At 44.3% G+C, this 18,386-nt stretch overlaps 1 protein-coding gene across 1 annotated transcript in view; it reads left to right on the top strand.

Moving 5' to 3' along the window:
• Positions 1–17,726, top strand: part of cngb1a (cyclic nucleotide gated channel subunit beta 1a) — a 70,757-nt gene extending 53,031 nt beyond the window's left edge. The window contains exons 10-33 of the mRNA XM_024146261.2: positions 57–175; positions 381–524; positions 687–728; positions 1,325–3,067; positions 4,401–4,604; positions 8,273–8,441; positions 8,557–8,590; positions 11,068–11,227; positions 11,485–11,586; positions 11,884–12,032; positions 12,164–12,370; positions 13,198–13,406; positions 13,661–13,711; positions 13,828–13,914; positions 14,016–14,080; positions 14,296–14,418; positions 14,613–14,754; positions 14,928–15,087; positions 15,262–15,359; positions 15,599–15,682; positions 15,852–15,970; positions 16,199–16,345; positions 17,100–17,283; positions 17,474–17,726. Of these exons, the coding sequence (XP_024002029.2) occupies positions 57–175; positions 381–524; positions 687–728; positions 1,325–3,067; positions 4,401–4,604; positions 8,273–8,441; positions 8,557–8,590; positions 11,068–11,227; positions 11,485–11,586; positions 11,884–12,032; positions 12,164–12,370; positions 13,198–13,406; positions 13,661–13,711; positions 13,828–13,914; positions 14,016–14,080; positions 14,296–14,418; positions 14,613–14,754; positions 14,928–15,087; positions 15,262–15,359; positions 15,599–15,682; positions 15,852–15,970; positions 16,199–16,345; positions 17,100–17,283; positions 17,474–17,692 (4,761 nt within the window). The 3' untranslated portion in view covers positions 17,693–17,726. The remainder of the gene's footprint in view (positions 1–56; positions 176–380; positions 525–686; positions 729–1,324; positions 3,068–4,400; positions 4,605–8,272; positions 8,442–8,556; positions 8,591–11,067; positions 11,228–11,484; positions 11,587–11,883; positions 12,033–12,163; positions 12,371–13,197; positions 13,407–13,660; positions 13,712–13,827; positions 13,915–14,015; positions 14,081–14,295; positions 14,419–14,612; positions 14,755–14,927; positions 15,088–15,261; positions 15,360–15,598; positions 15,683–15,851; positions 15,971–16,198; positions 16,346–17,099; positions 17,284–17,473) is intronic.
• The last annotated feature ends 660 nt before the right edge of the window (positions 17,727–18,386 follow it).

Genomic DNA, 18,386 nt, shown 5'->3' with positions numbered 1-18,386 from the left:
TCTGGAGCTACAATAGCCATACTCTCTGTATGTACTGTATTTCTCTGTCGCAGCAGGTTCTGGAAATGCAACAGGAAGCAGAAGATGCAGAGACACAGACAGAYAGATGGACTCCCCTCATAGAGAGCATAAAGAAAGAGGCAGAGGAGGCTGCTATGGCGAAAGTGGAGGAGAAGTAATAAAATACATTTGTTTTCCTCTTCCTCCTATTCCCTATGTATGTTTCTCTCTGTCTCACACTCCCTTTTTTACAATCTCGTATTTTCCCCAGAGATCTGTCTCCCTTTGTCTGGATGAGTGATGAATTGGGATTGGCCGTTGTGTTCATCTCTGTGTGATTGTCCGATGTATTGATCCCTGCCCCCTCAACTGGTCTCCAGGCTGCAGCAGCAGTTAAATGAAGCAAGGATGGCTGAAGAGGTGGCCAGACAGGCGGCTGAGATGGCAGTTAGACAACTAGAGGAGGAGCAGGCTGCCAGTGCCCAGAGGGCCACAGACTCGCAGCAAGAGGCTGATGGAGAGCAGTAAGTCCCCCCCCCCACACACACACAGAAACTCATACACACACATGCATGTTTGCATACTAACACATACATATACACACAGACACATACACACACCAGGACATGTCATCACCAAGGAGACGACCCTTAATAATCATCCTGCTCACTGTCTGTTTTGCAAAGACTGCCCAATATCCAGGAGGAAGAGAACGAGGAAGACCCRGAGTAAGTCCCTCTCCTACTTCCTGTTATCCTTCCATGCTTCTATCCACAGCAGAGTAGATGAATGTTGCCCTTAACCACTTCTCGGGAGTCAAACATTACATCGCCACCCTAACGGTTAAGATTATAGTCGGGGGTTGTCTAATCTGATCCTAAATCTGTAGTTAGGGGCAGCTTCTATCTCAAGCATGTTAGCATCTCATATCCAAACGTTTGACCCCATCCTCTTCGCTCTATAGTTTGACTCATTAACCGGATGTTTGATAGGATACCGAGCTCGCTATTTCTAACACTGCTGCACAGTAGCCTACATTCATTCTGGAGGGCTGAGGGGCTCTGTTCGTCTGCTGTTTGTCTGCTCTTCATGATATGGATGCAGCCGTTCAAATGACAGGGGTGACTGGAGTTTCATCAAGGCACCTCAATAAGCGGATTAAGCATTAAAATGATCACGATTGGTTTTGCCCACTATTTGAGGAGCACTATTGACAATTGACGTGTAAATCAAGCTCTGTACATGTTTAAAACTACGTTTTATGACTGTCTAACTGTCTGAGACTGTCTGAAGCTCTGTTTGTCCTCTTCTGCACACCGTCCAGGTTGCAGATGCTTCAGGAGGAGAGCGACGAGTGCATGGACATTAAGAGTCCTGAAGAGAATAAGATAACAGAGGAAAATAAGATATCTATTCAGATTAATTTCAATGACGACAAAAAGGCTGCGTCTGAGGAGAATATAGTAACAGAGGAGGGTACGGTGTTTGAGAAAATAATTCCAAAAACTGAAGATAATATGACTACACAGGATAGTACGATATCTGAGACTAAAATAATAGAGGTTACAATCATTGAGGAAATGAAGAACCTTGAACAGAATTCGGCCATAGTGGCGTATAAGGTATCAAATGAGAGTCGATTCCACGAAGACACAAAAGTTGTTCCTGAAGAGCATATAATTCCTGACGATAAGATATCTGAGGAGACAAATGTAACAGAGGAAAATGAAAATCCGGACAAGGCTAAAGTATCTGCGGTTACAGACGTTGAGAAAATGAAGATCATTGAACAGCATATGACCACACAAGACAATAAGACATCTACGGAGAAAAGTGTACATGAAAACCAAAAAGTTGCTGCTGATGAGAATGTAGTCACGGAAGAGAATATACCTATGGTAACAGTCAATGAGGTAATCAGGAATGTGGAACAGAATACAACAGCAGTGGAGGATATAGTCAGTGGAGAGGAGATATCTGAGACTAAAGTAGCAGAGGAAAATGAAAATCCTGACAAGGACAAACTAACAGAGGTTACCGTCGTTGAGAAAATTAAGATTGTTGAAGAGAACACCATTATACCAGACAATGAGATATTTGAGGACAAAAATATAAACGAAGACAAAAAAGTTGCTGCTGAGGAGAATAGTATAGTCTCTAAAGAGACTCAAGTAAAAGAGGTTACAGTCACAGAAGAATATGATCAGAATATGACCACAGTGGAGAATATAGTCAGTGGAGAGGAAATATCTGAGACTAAAGTAACAGAGGAAAATAAAAGTCCTGACAATAACAAAATAACAGCGGTTACAGATGAGGTTATTGAGGTCATTGAGGAAATAATTCAGAATGCTGGAGAAAATACAACTAAACAGGAAAATAAGATTTCAGAGGCGAAAAACATTACAGTGGAATGTAAAAGACCTGACAAGAATAAGATAACAAAGGTTACTGCCGTTGAGAAAATTAAGATTGAAGAGAGCATCCTAACACCGGATATCAAGATACCTGAGGAAAAGCATGTAAATAAGGACAAGAAATCTTCTGATAGGAATATAGCGGTTGGAGAGATGGCCGTCGGAGAGATGATATCTGCGGAGACTAAAGTAGCGGAGGAAAATAAAAGTTCTGAGGAAAATACGATTCCAGCGGTTACAGACGAGATTACCGTCATTGAGGAAATTAAGATTGATGAAGACACTACGACCACACAGGATAATAAGATATATAAAGAGAATAAAATAACAGAAGAGGTGACAGTCATTGTGAAAATTAAAATGAATGAACAGAATACTATGCGGGAAATATCCAATAAGAAAACAATCAATGAACCCAGAAAAGTTGCAGGGGAGAATATAGTAACTGTAGAGAAGAAGATATCTCAGGAGAATAGAAGTCCTGGGAAGAATAAGATAGCAGAAGTTTCAGTCGTTATTATAATCACTGAAGACAATAAAATATCAGAGGAGAAAACGGTCAACCAAGACATAAAAGTTGCTGAGGACAAAATTGTCGTTGAGGACTACATTGACGCTTTGGAGCTTACAGAGGACAATAAGATCACTGAGTAAGCTGAATCATTACCAGATAGAGGCTTATTCCCGCTTTGAAATGTGCTGAGAAGTTGTGCTTTGATGCCATATAAACTAGGCTACGCATTCCTCATGGCACCCAATGTCACAGCTTTAATGCTTTGCGCCTTTTACCTAACAAGTTGAAGGTCGGGATAAGGTGTAACTTGATTTTTCTTAAACTATGGGGACTAAGGGGTTGGTGTAAACTTTGAAACTTGCTCGATGGAGCATGATTGGGACAACAGGTACAATACCTGTAGAAAAATMTAATTAAATTTTCTGGCTCGAAGGACAATGAAAACAAAAACTCAACCAGCGTCGTCTATACTGAACAAAAATATAAACGCGACATGAAACAATTTCAATGATTTTCCTGAGTTACAGTTCATAGAAGGAAATCAATCATTTGAAATAAATATATTAGGCCCTAAAGTATTGGAGTTCACTTGACTGGGCAGGGGTGAAGCCATGGGTGGGCCTTGAAAGGCATAGGCCCACCCACTTGGGAGCCAGGCCCACCTACTGGGGAGCCAGGTCCAGCCAATTAGAATGAGTTTTTTCCACACAAAAGGGCTTTATTACAGACATAAATACTGCTCATGACCCTCCTCCCCCTCCTCAGACGATCCTGCAGGTGGAGAAGCCGGATGTGGAGGTCCTGGGCTGGCGTGGTTACACGTGGCCTGCGGTTGTGAGGCCGGTTGGATGTACTGCCAAATTCTCTAAAACGACGTTGGAGGTGGCTTATGGTAGAGAAATTAACATCCAATCCAATTGCATGCTCTCTCAAAACTTGAAACAGCTGCGTGACAAAACTATACATTTTAGGCCTTTTATTGTCCCCAGCACAAGATGCACCTTGGTAATGATCATGCTGTTTAATCAGCTTCTTGATATGCCACACCTGTCAGGTGGATGAATTATCTTGGCAAAGGAGAAATGCTCACTAACAGGGATGTAAACAAATTTGTGCACAAAATTTGAGAGAAATCTGCTTTTTGTGGAACATTTATGCAATCTTTTATTTCAGCTCATGAAACATGGGACCAACACTTTACATGTTGCGTTTATATTTTTGTTCAGTATATATGGACAGTGTTTGGGCACAAACTTCTAAATATGAACAATGTTACGATTTATGGTAACACACATTGTTAACAGATTATTCAATGGTTACATATTATCGGGCATCTTAACTCTGAACTGCATGGATTCAAAGCCAACATTCCATGCAGCGCTTTCTCCCCAGCTTGAGTGCTGATAGAGTTGGTAAGTGATCAAGTTTGAATGTCTAATTCCTAACCTTCTCATGGTCAAATCGTCCAGGTTGAAACTGCTTCACGAGAGCGACGAGAGCGTGGAGAATAAAAGTCCAGAGAAAAATAAAGTCATAGAAGTTACTGCCATTGAGAATATTCTGAGCGTTGAAGACAACACTCTAATGGATATTGTAGTTGCTGAAGACAATGAGATATCTGACGACAACAAAGCTAAAGCTGTGGAGCCTAAAGTGGAGAATAAGATCACTGAGTAAGCCAAATCATTAGCAGGTAGAGGCTTATTCCTGCTTTGTTTTCAACACCAAGGCTACTCACGCCTCATGGCATTCCCATGCGGCTAAACGGTTTGCTGTCCCCACATACGCTCAGCTTTGTGGCTTTTACTGAACCCAAAGGCCAAAGAGTGATTTCTTTATTCTGTGGAGTTTAATTAAGATGACTATTTTGAGTGTTCAGAAGTAATGTCCATCCCCAGTCATGGTAGGTGGTAGATTCTTCCTCAGGAATTATCTCAAGCATAGTAGAATAAACACTGAGATATGACGCTGAGGAGGCGAAGACTTAGTAATGAAAGGCTATGTTATGATATCATACAGTGCCTTCAGAAAATATTCATACCCCTTGACTTTTTCCACATTTTGTTGTGTTACAGCCTGAATTCGAAATGGATAAAAAATGTAAAAAAAATCTCTCTCCCATCTACACACAATAACCCATAATAACAAAGTAAAAACGTGTTTTTAGACATTTTTGATAAAATAAAAAAAATGAGGTACAGAAATATCTCATTTACTTAAGTATTCAAACATGTTAGAAACATGTTAGTCAATACATGTTAGAATCACCTTTGGCAGCTGTGAGTCTTTCTGAGTAAGTCTCCAAGAGCTTTGCACACCTGGATTGTACAATATTTGCACATTATAATTTTTTTTATTCTTCAAGCTCTGTCAAGTTGGTTGCTGATCATTGCAAGACAGCCATTTTCAAGTCTTGCCATAGATTTTCAAATCAAACTAAATTGTATTTGTCACATGCGCCAAATACAACAGGTGTAGACGTTACAGTGAAATGCTTACTTACAAGCCCTTAACCCTTAACCAATAATGTAGTTTTAAGAGAAGAAAAAAAATTAAAAAAAATTAAAGTAACAAATAATTAAAGAGCAGAAGTAAAATAACAATAGGGAGGCTATATACAGGGGGTACCGGTACAGAGTCAATGTGCAGGGTCACCGGTTAGTTGAGGTAATTTGGGTAATATGTACATGTAGGTAGAATTATTAAAGTGACTATGCATAGATAATAACAGAGAGTAGCAGCAGCTGAAAGAGGGGGGGGGGGGGAAATGCAAATAGTCTGGGTAGCCATTTGATTAGATGTTCAGGAGTCTTATGGTTGGGGGTAGAGCTGTTTAGAAGCCTCTTGGACCTAGACTTGGCGCTCTGGTACCGCTTGCCGTGCAGTAGCAGAGAGAACAGTCTATGACTAGGGTGGCTGGAGTCTTTGACAGTTTTTAGGGCCTTCCTCTGACACCGCCTAGTATAGAGGTCCCGGATGGCAGGAAGCTTGGCCCCAGTGATGTATTGGGGGTGTGAATGGGGGTGTGCTCGGTCCTCTTTTCCTGTAGTCCACAATCATCTCCTTTGTCTTGATCATTGAGGGAGAGGTTGTTGTCCTTGCCACCACACGGTCAGGCCTCTGACCTTCATAGTCTCATCGTTGTCGGTGATCAGGCCTACCGCTACAGTGTCATCTGCAAACTTTTCAAGTCGATTTAAGTCAAAACCGTAACTAGGCCACTCAGGAACTTTCAATGTCTCTTGGTAAGCAACTCCAGTGTATATTTGTCCTTGTGTTTTAGTTTATTGTCCTGCTGAAAGGTGAATTTGTCTCCCAGTGTCTGTTGGAAAGCAGACTGAACATGGTTTTCCTCTAGGATTGTGCCTGTGCTTAGCTCTATTCTGTTTTTTAATTATATATTAATATAAAACTCTCTAGTCCTTGCTGATGACAAGCATACCCATAACATGATGCAGCCACCACCATGCTTGAAAATATTAAGGAACGCATCTGAAGTCGGTAACGCTGATGTGCCGAGCCCAAACCATTTGGGCTACAAACTAATATGACCCCACTGTGGAAAGGGGAACTCTCAACTCTCACGATGCTCTGTTTTGCTCTACGACCCTCACAAGTGTCTCTGGACTCGTCTGAAGGTAACCGATACAAATGAATGGAAGTATGGAGATAGTTTTGTGCCAACAAAATAAGCTGTTAAAATGTATTTTTTAAAAAACTTGAATATTTCCTGAGCTTTCTTATATCTCCCAGATATAGGACAGACACTTCAAAACCGTATCCCTTATGATTAAAAAAAAATCCGTATTTTTTGCCATTTATGAATGTGTTATTCTGTGGGCTAATGTTGTAATGACCAAATTCAATATATTATCAAATAATTTGTAAAAAAAATAATATATATATACTAAATATTTTCCATTTAGTCCAGAACTTATTTAGGCTTGCCATAACAAAGGGGTTGAATACCTATTTCAGCTTTTCATTTTTTATTAATTTGTAAACATTTCAAAAGCATTTCCACATTGATATTATGGGGTATCGTATTTAGGCCAGTGCCACCAAATCTCGTTTCAAATCATTTAAAATCAGGCTGTAACACAATTTGGGGGGGGGGAAGTCAAGGGGTGTGAATACTTTCTGGAGGCATTGTTCAACATTGTTTACACTGTTACAGCCATCACTTGGGGGTTGGAGCAATGACTTTACTAAGCAGCCTTAGTGCTATCTGCTGTTCAGTCTTTGGAGACTATAGAATGCTAGAGCAACAGTCCATAGGCCTAACAACAGTGCTTTGTGCCGAGCTTGAGAGCTGATAGAAATGGCGAGACGAGATCTTATTCAGTTTGACATGTCTCTTGTATTGCCTTGTGCCGCCAATTCCTCATTGAATCAGAGTGGACCTGAAAAGGTAGGTTCTAAAACCAAATTTAGACCATTAGGAATGACTTAGTCTCCAGATACTGTATTCTAATTGGAGGGCCGGCGGCGAGGCTAAGTATGACTAGTCTGGGATATGTTTAACTTTTTTCATTCTACACAAAACAATTGCTTCATTCATAAAAACATAGTTGAGATCGAACCCAATGTCAAACAGACAGAAGCCAATTCAAAGACAAAAGTCTATCATTCTCCCCAGTATCCATCCTCACACTCCCGAATGACAAATATTATCTTGATAATTCACTGCTGCTATGGCAACACTGTCCGAAATCCTCCCGTTCATACCTGTCTGATCTTGTTGTCGATGGCTGTCCTGATGATTTATCCAGAGTTTGTGATTGTCAGGGCAGTCATAGTTCACATCAAGCTCCCAAGATTTTCCTCCAAAACCAACCAATCCGGTTATCAGAAATCAGACAAAACTCCAGGGTTATTTGTTGTGAGGGTGAGACCACGCCCTGTATTTTACATTGTGTTTGCCAAACTTAAGAGGCAAACAGTCACGGAAGAAAGAGACCACATAGGTTCTGAGTAAGTTGTGTAATAGGGAACAATTTGTCGACYTTGTTGTTGAGATATGGCTGTATCTGTTTCAGTGACGGATATAAATTGTTTTCTTAGCAGTGGAGAATTCATTATCTGCAATTGTGAGACATTGCATCTTGACATCTTACTCTGTATGCCCAGAGTGCATATGCCTATGGTAACGCTGAGCTTTCTAGCAAGCAGCTCTAACACCCTGGATCAGAGCTAGGTGGAGGTGTGTTTGTCCTAATTACTTTCTCTGCTTCACTTCCAGCACTAAGATTGCATTGATAGGTTCTCTCAGTGTTTAACGCTACTCCTATTGGCTATCACACAGTAAAGCTGCACTGATTGGACCACACTCCCTCTCCAGGTGCCTGATGGATGTGTGTCCAGCCGAGGGGTTGCCCGAGGTTGAGGCCTCCCCTGAACCAGAACCAGAGTCGCAAAATAAACAGTCTCCCCCAGCGACAGAGGCCCCGGCAGTGACCGAACAGCCAGAACCAGCCGACCAGAAGGCTCCACCTACTGCCGCAACTCCGGTAGGGAGCATTTTAACAGACAACGGGTATCCTTGTCAATACACTGTAGTTACATGGGTGTTACTAATGCTATTACTATGGAGAATGTTTTTTATGTTCCCTGCTCTCATTACAGGAAGAGGAAGGTGCCGACGAAGCAGGGTGTGAAGGTGAGTCTTCCTGCTTCATGTAATAAGAGGGTATGCACCAATGCTGAACAGTAGTGTATATAGTAAAGTATGTGGACACCAGCTCGTCAAACATCTCATTCCAAAATGATGGGGATTAATATGGAGTTGGTCTCCCCTTTCCTGCTATAACAGTCTCCACTCTTTTGGGAAGGCTTTCCACTAGATGTTTGAAAATTGCTGCAGAGACTTGCTTCCATTCAGCCACAAGAGCATTAGTGAGGTCGGGCACTGATGTTGGGCGATTAGGCATGGCTCGCAGTAGGCGTTCTAATTCACCCCAAATGTGTTCGATGAGGTTGAGGTCAGGGCTCTGTGCAGGTCAGTCAAGTTCTTCCACACTAAAGTCATTTCTGTATGGACCTCGCTTTGTGCACAGGGGCATTGTCATGCTGAAACAGGAAAGAGCCTTCTCCAAACTGTTGCCACAAAGTTGGAAGCACAGAATTGTCTAGAATGTCATTGTATGCTGTAGCACTAAGATTTTCCTTCACAGGAACTAAGGGGCTTAGCCCGAACCATGAAAAACCGCCCAAAACCATTATTCCTCCCCCACCAAACTTTACAGTTGGCACTATGCATTGGGGCAGGTAGCGTTCTCCTGGCATGCCAGATGGTGATGTGTGATTCATCACTCCAGAGAACGCATTTCCAATGCTACAGAGTTCAATGGCGGCAAGCTGTACACCACTCCAGCCCACACTTGGCATTGCACATGGTGATCTTAGGCTTGTGTGTACGGCTACTCGGCAAAGGAAACCCATTTGATGAAGATCCCGATGAACAGTTCTTGTGCTGACGTTGCTTCCAGAGGCAGTTTGGAACTCGGTAGTGAGTGTTGCAACCGAGGACAGACGATTTTTACTCTTCAGCACTAAAATGTCCCGTTCTGTGAGCTTGTGTTGCCTACCACTTCACGGCTGAGACGTTGTTGCTCCGAGACATTTCCACATCACAATAGTTGACAGTTGACCAGGGCAGCTCTAGTAGGTCAGAAATCTGACAAACTGACTTGTTGGAAAGGTGGCATCCTACTGTATGATGGTGCCACGTTGAAGGTCACTGAGCTCTTCAGTAAGGCCATTCTACTGCTAATGTTTGTCTATGGAGATTGCATGGCMGTGTGCTTGATTGTATTCACCTGTCAGCAACGGGTATGGCTGAAATAGTCGAATCAACCAATTTGAAGGAGTGTCCACATACTTTGTATATATATTGTATATGACAGCACAATTACCAAACATTAAAACCACTACCACTAACTACTACTCTAACATTTTCGATCTTATCATGACTTCCTGTTTTGCTCGATTGTATTGATCTGATTGGCTGTCTGAACGTGTCGCCGCTCAGTGCCCTCCAATTGCTCTCCAATCAGGAGCCTGCTCGTGCATATCCCCCACGCCTGCCAGTGCCTTGACAATCTCACCAAGTTGCTACGCGACAACAACCTGAACCCTCCTAAACTGTCCATGCTCGGCCTGCCAGAAGAGCTAGCCTTGCTAAAACATGAGATMTCCGAGCTACCCAAGCAGGCGCGACAGTACTGCCAAATGATCCTCAATCGCCTCAACAGACTTAACCCAAACGCAGTGTCCCAAACCCAACCCCAGGAAGATGTCTCCAAGGAGTAACACTCCCTTCCCCTGTCCCAACGCCTGCCCCTCCCTGCAGACCCGGAGTTAGATTCATAAAATCAGTGTCACATTAGATCAACCATCTCCTCAGAGCGCTAAGTCAAGTTTCACCTTTCCTGAGACCTCCCGACCCTATCCTGACCCCTTGACCACCGCCCTCCACGTCTCTGCCGTCATGCTCTCTACCGTGCCCCCCTGCTTCATCGCGAAGAGCAGCAGCCATCCACCCACTGCTCAGGTGAACTGAACCCTCTAAAGGGTGAAATGTCCTGTGCCGTGCCGTGCTGTTCTGTGTTGTGCAGTGCTGTGTCGTGTTGTGCCGTGTCGTGCTGTGTTGTGTCGTTCTGTTCTTTCACGTCAATGACAATAGCCTCTTTATTTTGACTTTCTAACTTTTTTTCTACATTGTAGAATAATAGTGAAGACATCAAAACTATGAAATAACAAATATGGGATCATGTAGCAACCAAAAAAGTGTTAAARAAAATCAACACACTCTCCACATTTGAGACTCTTCAAAGTAGCCACCCCCTGCCTCGATGACAGCCCCGGACACCCTTGGCACTCTCCCAACCAGCCTCGTGAGGAAGTCACCTGTAAATTTACAAAAGCCTCTTTATTGTTGTACTGAAGTTATCCCTGGGCTAAGCAAACCCCATGGGTTCTAGAGTGTTTTCGTCATCATACAAAAGTTCTAGAACGCTTTCAAGTGTTGTTTCTAGAATTTTTCATCTGATAGCTCCGGGTTGTTGGTAGGTATCAACAGAACGCTCTTGAGTGAGTGTTCGAGAGTTCTAGAAAATAGTTCCTCGTGTTCTTCAGGGAGCGTTGGTAAGGACAGAGGAGGGAATGTGCTGCCAGCGGAGGATGTGGACAGAGACGTAGGGATGGGAGGGGGTCGCAACATCCCCCAGATCATCACCTCCCAGGACCCCCTGTCCATCTCTCTGACCGTGTCTCTCGCCCCCGTGACCAAGCACAGGTAAACGGACTATACACTCTGCTGCTTCAAAAGTCTATCTGATGATCATAGTAGCTGTACAGACTTGCTCTATGGTGATTTGCCTAGGATGCCAGACAAACGTTTAATTTACTAGCCATATTGCCATAAAACCCCTCTCTCTTTTACTCACACATTCAGCAAAGCTGTGGCTGCAGAGTAAGTTCTGGCAGCTTTGTTTGTGCAGTTTATCCTACCCTTGTCTCCTATTGCCTAACCTTGTATCGCCTTCCCCTTAGTGGCTCGCTCCTCCCGGTGGAAGAGAGAAGTGCTGAAGATGGGGATGTTTTTGGTGTTGATGACTTGGAGATGCAGACCGGCCTCCTGACTGTGGAAGATGAGTGAGTGATGCCACACAGGCAAATGCACAAGACGCATGCAAAACCAGTGGAGGCTGCTGAGCGGAGGACAGCTCCTAACAATGGCTGGAACGGAGTAAATGGAAAGGCGTCAACCATTTGGAAACCATGTGTTTTGTGTATTTGATACCACTCAACCTATTCCGCTCCAGCCATTACCATGAGCCCGTCCTCCCCAATTAAGTCACCAACCTCCTGTAATACAAACACGCACGCACACTCGCACGCATGTACACTTGCACACACTCACTCACTCACTGATGATGTCATATCCTGCAGGGATCGTCCAACATCAGCGGCCAGCTATGGCAGTGTGATTGTCCATGAGAGAGTGACTACACTGGTCAAGCTGTTTAAGGCGAGGACGGTCCGCAAGAGGGAAAAACTGATGGACCCTGACGACTCTGAGGAAGACAGCCCTCAAACCAGTAGGTTACCACTAAACACGACCTTTAACCTGTGACCCTGACCCTTGAACTTACAATGTAAAATGTACAAATGCAGCCCTGACCCACATCCATTTTCACATAACCTACAACTTTTGACCTCTCACTCCCAGCCCCAGCCAAGGCGCCCCCTCCCCCTCCTCCCCCAGAAGAGGACAAGGACATCTCAGCCCCGGTGGAGGAGGAAGAGGTGGAGGAGTACTGGGACTTCTATGGATACCCAATCAAAATACTCAAACTTCCCAAAATGCCCCCACTTCCTAGTTGGCTTCAAACCATAGTGGACTTTCGTTTCCCTTCCAGCATCGACCCTTATACTGGTGAGCTATATACCAAAACATATTATACTTAAGCACTAAGGCCCGAGGTGGTGTGGTACTGTATATGGCCAATATTCCACAGCTAAGGGCTGTTCTTATGCACGACGCAATGCAGAGTGCCTTGGTACACCCCTTAGCCGTGGTATACTGGCCATAAATCACAAACCCCTGAGGTGCCTTACTGCTATTATAAACTGGTTATCAACATAATTATACAGTAATCAAGTAATTTTGGGTCACACCCGTGGRATATTTAAGCGATATGAACCTAGGGGGGTGTGGTATATTACCAATATACCACTTTTAAGGGATGTTTTTTTACGCACGATGCAACGCGGATTGCCTGCATACAGCCCTTAGCCGTGGTATATTAGCCATATGCTACAAACCCCAGAACAGTCAACAAGTAATTTCGTGTCATACCCACGGTATACGATCTATATACCACGGCTTTCAGCTAATCAGTATCCAGGACAAAACTTTATAATAGTGGATAATATCCCTCACCAATTTTACTCCCATATACCCCAGTACCATTATACATTCCTATACAACACATGATACTGTACCGACATGACTTGCCTAGTTAAATTAAGGTTAAATAAAATACAAATAAAAATGACCAACTGGCTGATGAGTGCCTCTTACAGGCCCATCTCACTTCTGAATCTTGACAATAAAATATTAACTATCTTCACCAACCTGACCGTGAGCCCTGATACTCATGTAATGAAATCATAATATACCTTTAAGCCCCCACTGAGTTTTTATATTCACGCTGTAGTTGACTCTGCTCTGCTTCGTTTGTGCCTCTTGTCTCCCTATAGACCTGGTCTACGTGGTGTGGCTGTTCTTTGTGATGATGGCGTGGAACTGGAACGTGTGGCTGATCCCGGTGCGCTGGGCCTTCCCCTACCAGACTGCAGACAACATCTACTGGTGGCTGTTTATGGACTACACCTGTGACCTTATTTACATCACCGACATCCTGGTCTTTCAGCCCCGCCTGGAGTTTGTACGCGGAGGAGATATTGTGGTAAGGGGGATCTGGATACTCACGTATACTGTAGGCAATCACATACGCACAACGCTTATACAGAGAGGCACATATACACAAACAGGCCCTCACACAAACAGGCCCTCTATGGCAAGTAGTACTAGAAAATGTATGCCAACACAGACAATCATACACACAGATCRAGAAACACTTCTAAAAAAACACACATGCACATACATGTTTGTAGACACAAGGAACGAAACGATGTTTTAATTTCTTCTCTTTTCTTGCAGTGTGACAAAAAGGACATGAGAGACAACTACATGACAACAGAACGATTCAAGGTGAGGATGGAGCTACACCGTTTCTCCTTGTTGACTAGGCTGGCAGATAAGTAACTCTACATTTCTCAGATGGACGTGAGGAGTGTTGGTTTGTAGAGGAATGATTTGTCTTTCAGATGGATTGTATCAGTATGTTCCCCATGGAGATATTTTACTACTTTACTGGAGTTAACTCGCTCCTGAGATTCCCCCGCCTACTGAAGGTACACACACACACACACACACACACACACACACACGTACATTCTTTGTAGTGCTTCGATCTTAGTGATTAGTGACCGATGCCTCTCTTTCTCTGTTTCAGTACATGGCTTTCTTTGAGTTCAACGACCGTTTGGAAGCAGTAATGAAGAAAGCCTACATCTACAGGTCCCAGAGAGGGGCACATAGAACACACTCTGACCATCAACCACACATACCTACACTACACAGGACATTCGCTCGACACAAAACACTCAGCAGAGAAAACTCTACACAAACACACTCAAAACACAATACACATAGTTAGCCAGCAGAGGGTGCTGTAGCCCTTACTGAGCTTGAGTAACTTTTTCTCATTCCCCTCATCTCTCTCTCCCTCTCAGAGTGATCCTGACCACTTCCTACCTGTTGTATTCTCTCCACATCAACGCCTGTCTGTTCTATTGGGGTTCTGACTATGAGGGGCTCGGGTCCACTAAGTGGGTCTACAACGGCAAAGGGAACAGGTGAGGAGAATATCTCTAAACAGTCACAAAACAGTGAAAAACCTCATACCAACCACATTACCACAAAACATCCAGCTTTTTCCAAGTCCTCTTCTGCGGTCACCTTTAAAAATGCTTATTTATCCCAGACGTGTGTACGTGTGTGTATTTGTCGGACATCTGTGTGCATACAGTACCTCTGTCTGTGTGCCCAGTTATATCCGGTGTTACTACTTTGCTGTAAAGACCCTGATCACCATCGGTGGTCTCCCGGACCCAACCACCGTGTTTGAGATCACATTCCAGCTAGTCAACTATTTTGTTGGCGTCTTTGCTTTCTCCATCATGATTGGTCAGGTAGGATCAGCAAAAACAATTCATGTTCATTAGGACATGCCATAGCCAAAACGTTTTCCAACAGAAAATAATGGCTCAGATTGATGGCTCAGATAGTATGTTCTTGTTTCTGAGCGTTTTGTTCCGTTTCATGCCTACTGAACATAAGGCTTGTTGTTCTGCTGTTGTTCCAGATGAGAGATGTGGTGGGGGCTGCCACYGCGGGACAGAACTACTACCGGGCCTGTATGGACAACACCATCAAGTACATGACCTCCTACCACATCCCCACAGAGGTCCAGAACCGAGTCAAGACCTGGTACGACTACACCTGGCAAATACAGGGCATGCTGGGTGAGGAACGTTYGCTAAATGTTGCTGCATGACGAAACATTACGAAGATGCTATTTCTGTTATTGGCCTATTTGCTCGCTCACCATCCCCCTATCTCTTTCCTTCTCTCTGTCCATATGTCTCACTCCTTACCTTATTCCCTCTTGCTGTCTCTTGGTCTCTCTCTCTCTACAGATGAGCAGGAGCTGTTGATCCAGCTGCCAGATAAGATGAGGATGGACATGGCTGTGGATGTTAACTACTCCATTGTGAGTAAAGTGGCCCTGTTCCAGGTAAGGGAAAGAGTCCAACGCAGGAACTCAGGCATTGCAGCCTTCGTCTTTGTCAAATCTTCAATAATACATACTATACTCTCTCTCTCTCTCTCTCTTTCTCTTGTGTTCTCTTTTTTTCTCCAATTGTACTAAACTCCCTCTTTCATGTCTCTCCATTCCCTGCCTCTATATCTGCCCCTCTCTCTCTCTCTCTCTCTCTCTTTCTTTCTTTCTTTCTCTCTCTTTCTCTATTCCAGGGCTGTGACAGACAGATGATCTTTGACATGTTGATGAGGCTCAAGTCTGTGGTCTACCTCCCTGGGGACTTTGTCTGTAAAAAGGTAGGCCAATGGAGTGATGCCCTCCACCCTCCCCATCACAGCTTTACCCCAAGCTTAGCCTAAATCACTTGCAAATGGTCCATTCTCCCTCTGTAAACCATACCTCTAATTGTACCTGTGTGTGTTTGCTATGATCTGTTATAATGTGCTGTGTGTCCCGTGTGGGCAGGGTGAGATCGGCAGGGAGATGTATATCATCAAGCAGGGGGAGGTTCAGGTGGTGGGAGGACCTGATTTGAAGACTGTGTTTGTGACAATCAGGGCCGGCTCTGTGTTTGGAGAAATCAGGTGAGAGCTCCCCCTTAATCCCTGGTCCAAATGTTTTCCTCATATACAGTYTCATMTARTGGAATATCTAAGGGCTGTACATTGRACACAATCCCAATGAACCTGTTTCAGCACTCATGCATGCAACAATGCGCGTGCTTACATCTCTAGCTTGCCTCTAGCATGTCACTAAGCATGTGTTTGGTGTTTGTTTGGCGTGTAACCCATATATGTCCTCCGATTGGACAGCTTGCTGGCAGGGGGCGGGGGGAACAGACGCACGGCCAATGTGATGGCTCACGGATTCGCTAACCTCTTCATCCTGGATAAGAGGGACCTCTCAGACATCCTGGTGCACTACCCCGAGTCCCAGAAACTCCTCCGCAAGAAGGCCAAGTGAGGGGGTGACCTCTCGAATCCAACGCTCCTACCCTTTCCAGTTCACCTATCCCTCTCTTCTTACRCAGGACACAGCCAAAAGGCCTGAGGGGGAAGGTCAAATGGATGGGCTGGGACGTGGGATATGAGTCTTGGGGAAGGGTGGAGGGGATGGATAACCTACACCACAGCCAACACACATCCCACAACATATTGTACGTAGCGCTTTTGATCACACCCGTTGATCTTGTGATCACTCACATGATGGCGAAGCAAAAGGTGCTCTCTCTTTACCATAGCCCCTATCTCTCCGCTTCATCTCTTCATCCATCTGTCACTATCTCCCTATGTCTGTTCGTCCATTCTGTAGCTCTTTCCCTCTCTACTGTAAGTCTCTCGCTCTTTGATAATGTTTAAGAGGAGTTTGAGCTCCTGATGAAGTATTATTGGTTTAAGTGAGAGGCTGGCAGAAGTTAGGAGGGAATAATGCCTGGATAAACGGACAGTCTCATGACCTGCTCTAACTCATCTGTGGCATCAATTTACCTCATAAGTGAGGACAGGGCTGTACTCTGTGTGTGTGTGTGTGTGTGTGTGTGTGTGTGTGTGTGTGTGTGTGTGTGTGTGTGTGTGTGTGTGTGTGTGTGTGTGTGTGTGTGTGTTGTGTGTGTGTGTGTGTGTGTGTGTGTGTGTGTGTGTATACCCATGTGTGCATGCTAATGTTTCAAGCCCTACCTGACCACAACTTTTCCCTGCCTTCCTCCCTTTCCAGGAAAATGCTGACGAAGGATAAGAAGCCAGAGGAAAAGGCAGAGGCGAAGGAGACTGCCGAGGTGATCCCAGACAGGCCAGAGACCCCCAAGCTGTTCAAAGCAGCCCTGGTGGTTACAGAGCAGGCAGGCATTAAGGGCACKTTTGCCAAGCTGAAAGAGGGCTACAAACCTGCCGAGACTGGGGTAAAACAGTACACACATGCATTAGCACACACCTAGTGTCATACACACGACACACCTACCTCTGTGTCTGTCCCCAACTCTCCCTTCTCACACCCTCCCTCCTACTCTCTCTTTTTTCTGGGTGGATGAAAATGGTCTGATATCAATCTTTGTTCTCTCTCTCACCCCCAAACCCCCATCTCCCCCCCAGTCCTCTGGACTCCCCATACCTCCTCCCTCCCTGATGGTACACCGTCGCTCCCCCATCCCCCCTACAGATGCCCGGGTCGAGGATGACGAAGATGCGGTTTCCGAGACGACCGACAGCATGATGCTCATCCGCATGACACGSCGTCACKAAGGCGAGGAGCTCCTGTCCGTCGAGCAGAAGCAGCCTGGAGATGAAGAGGAGGAGATGGAGAAGAAGTAGGAGACAGAGAAGGAAATTGACAGAAAGAGAAGGGGAAGAAATGTTGTGATCCCCCACTACTCTTCTATYCTCTTCTGTGTGTATATTGACTGAGATTTCGGACTGAAATGGTAAAAAAAAACATTATTTCTCTATTGCCACGTTCACTTCATGTCAGAAACTCTGGATCTCCGAGTCAATACGAACGTAAGTTATTTGCGTAGAGCTTCCTATTGGTAGATACTGATACTTCCCAAGTGGGAAACTCGGGTATCATCTTTCTATAACGAGTAAGSAAGTCKGAAATGTCTACGTTTCTGACATGACGTGAACACGYCATATGTCCCCCTCGGTAAAGTTCACTTTACAGAGTTATCCTTTCATATTCTGGGATATRCTGTGTGCCCCTTCTGTTCCCTCACTCTCTCGTGGTCTCACTGYTGTTGTGTGTGTTAAATGCGTTTTAGTACCTTAAAGCGGCAATTAGCAGTTGAAACAATAATGAGTACTTCCCGTCCCTTTTTCGGTAAAAAGCTGAGGGATGGGGCTGGAGAAATGAAACCGCTGTCAAATTCATAGACAGAGCTATGGATGGAAGGATTAACCGTCCATAATATCAAAATGTCGTGTTATACATGTTTTGTGGTGTGGCTATATAGTGTTTGTTTACATTTGCTTTGTTTACAAACATTGAAGTAAAACAAGCTTATATMTT

This window comes from Salvelinus sp. IW2-2015, unplaced genomic scaffold, assembly GCF_002910315.2.
Source record: "Salvelinus sp. IW2-2015 unplaced genomic scaffold, ASM291031v2 Un_scaffold16331, whole genome shotgun sequence".
NCBI classification, from domain to species: Eukaryota; Metazoa; Chordata; class Actinopteri; order Salmoniformes; family Salmonidae; genus Salvelinus; species Salvelinus sp. IW2-2015.
This window is presented reverse-complemented; position numbering and strand designations above follow the sequence as displayed.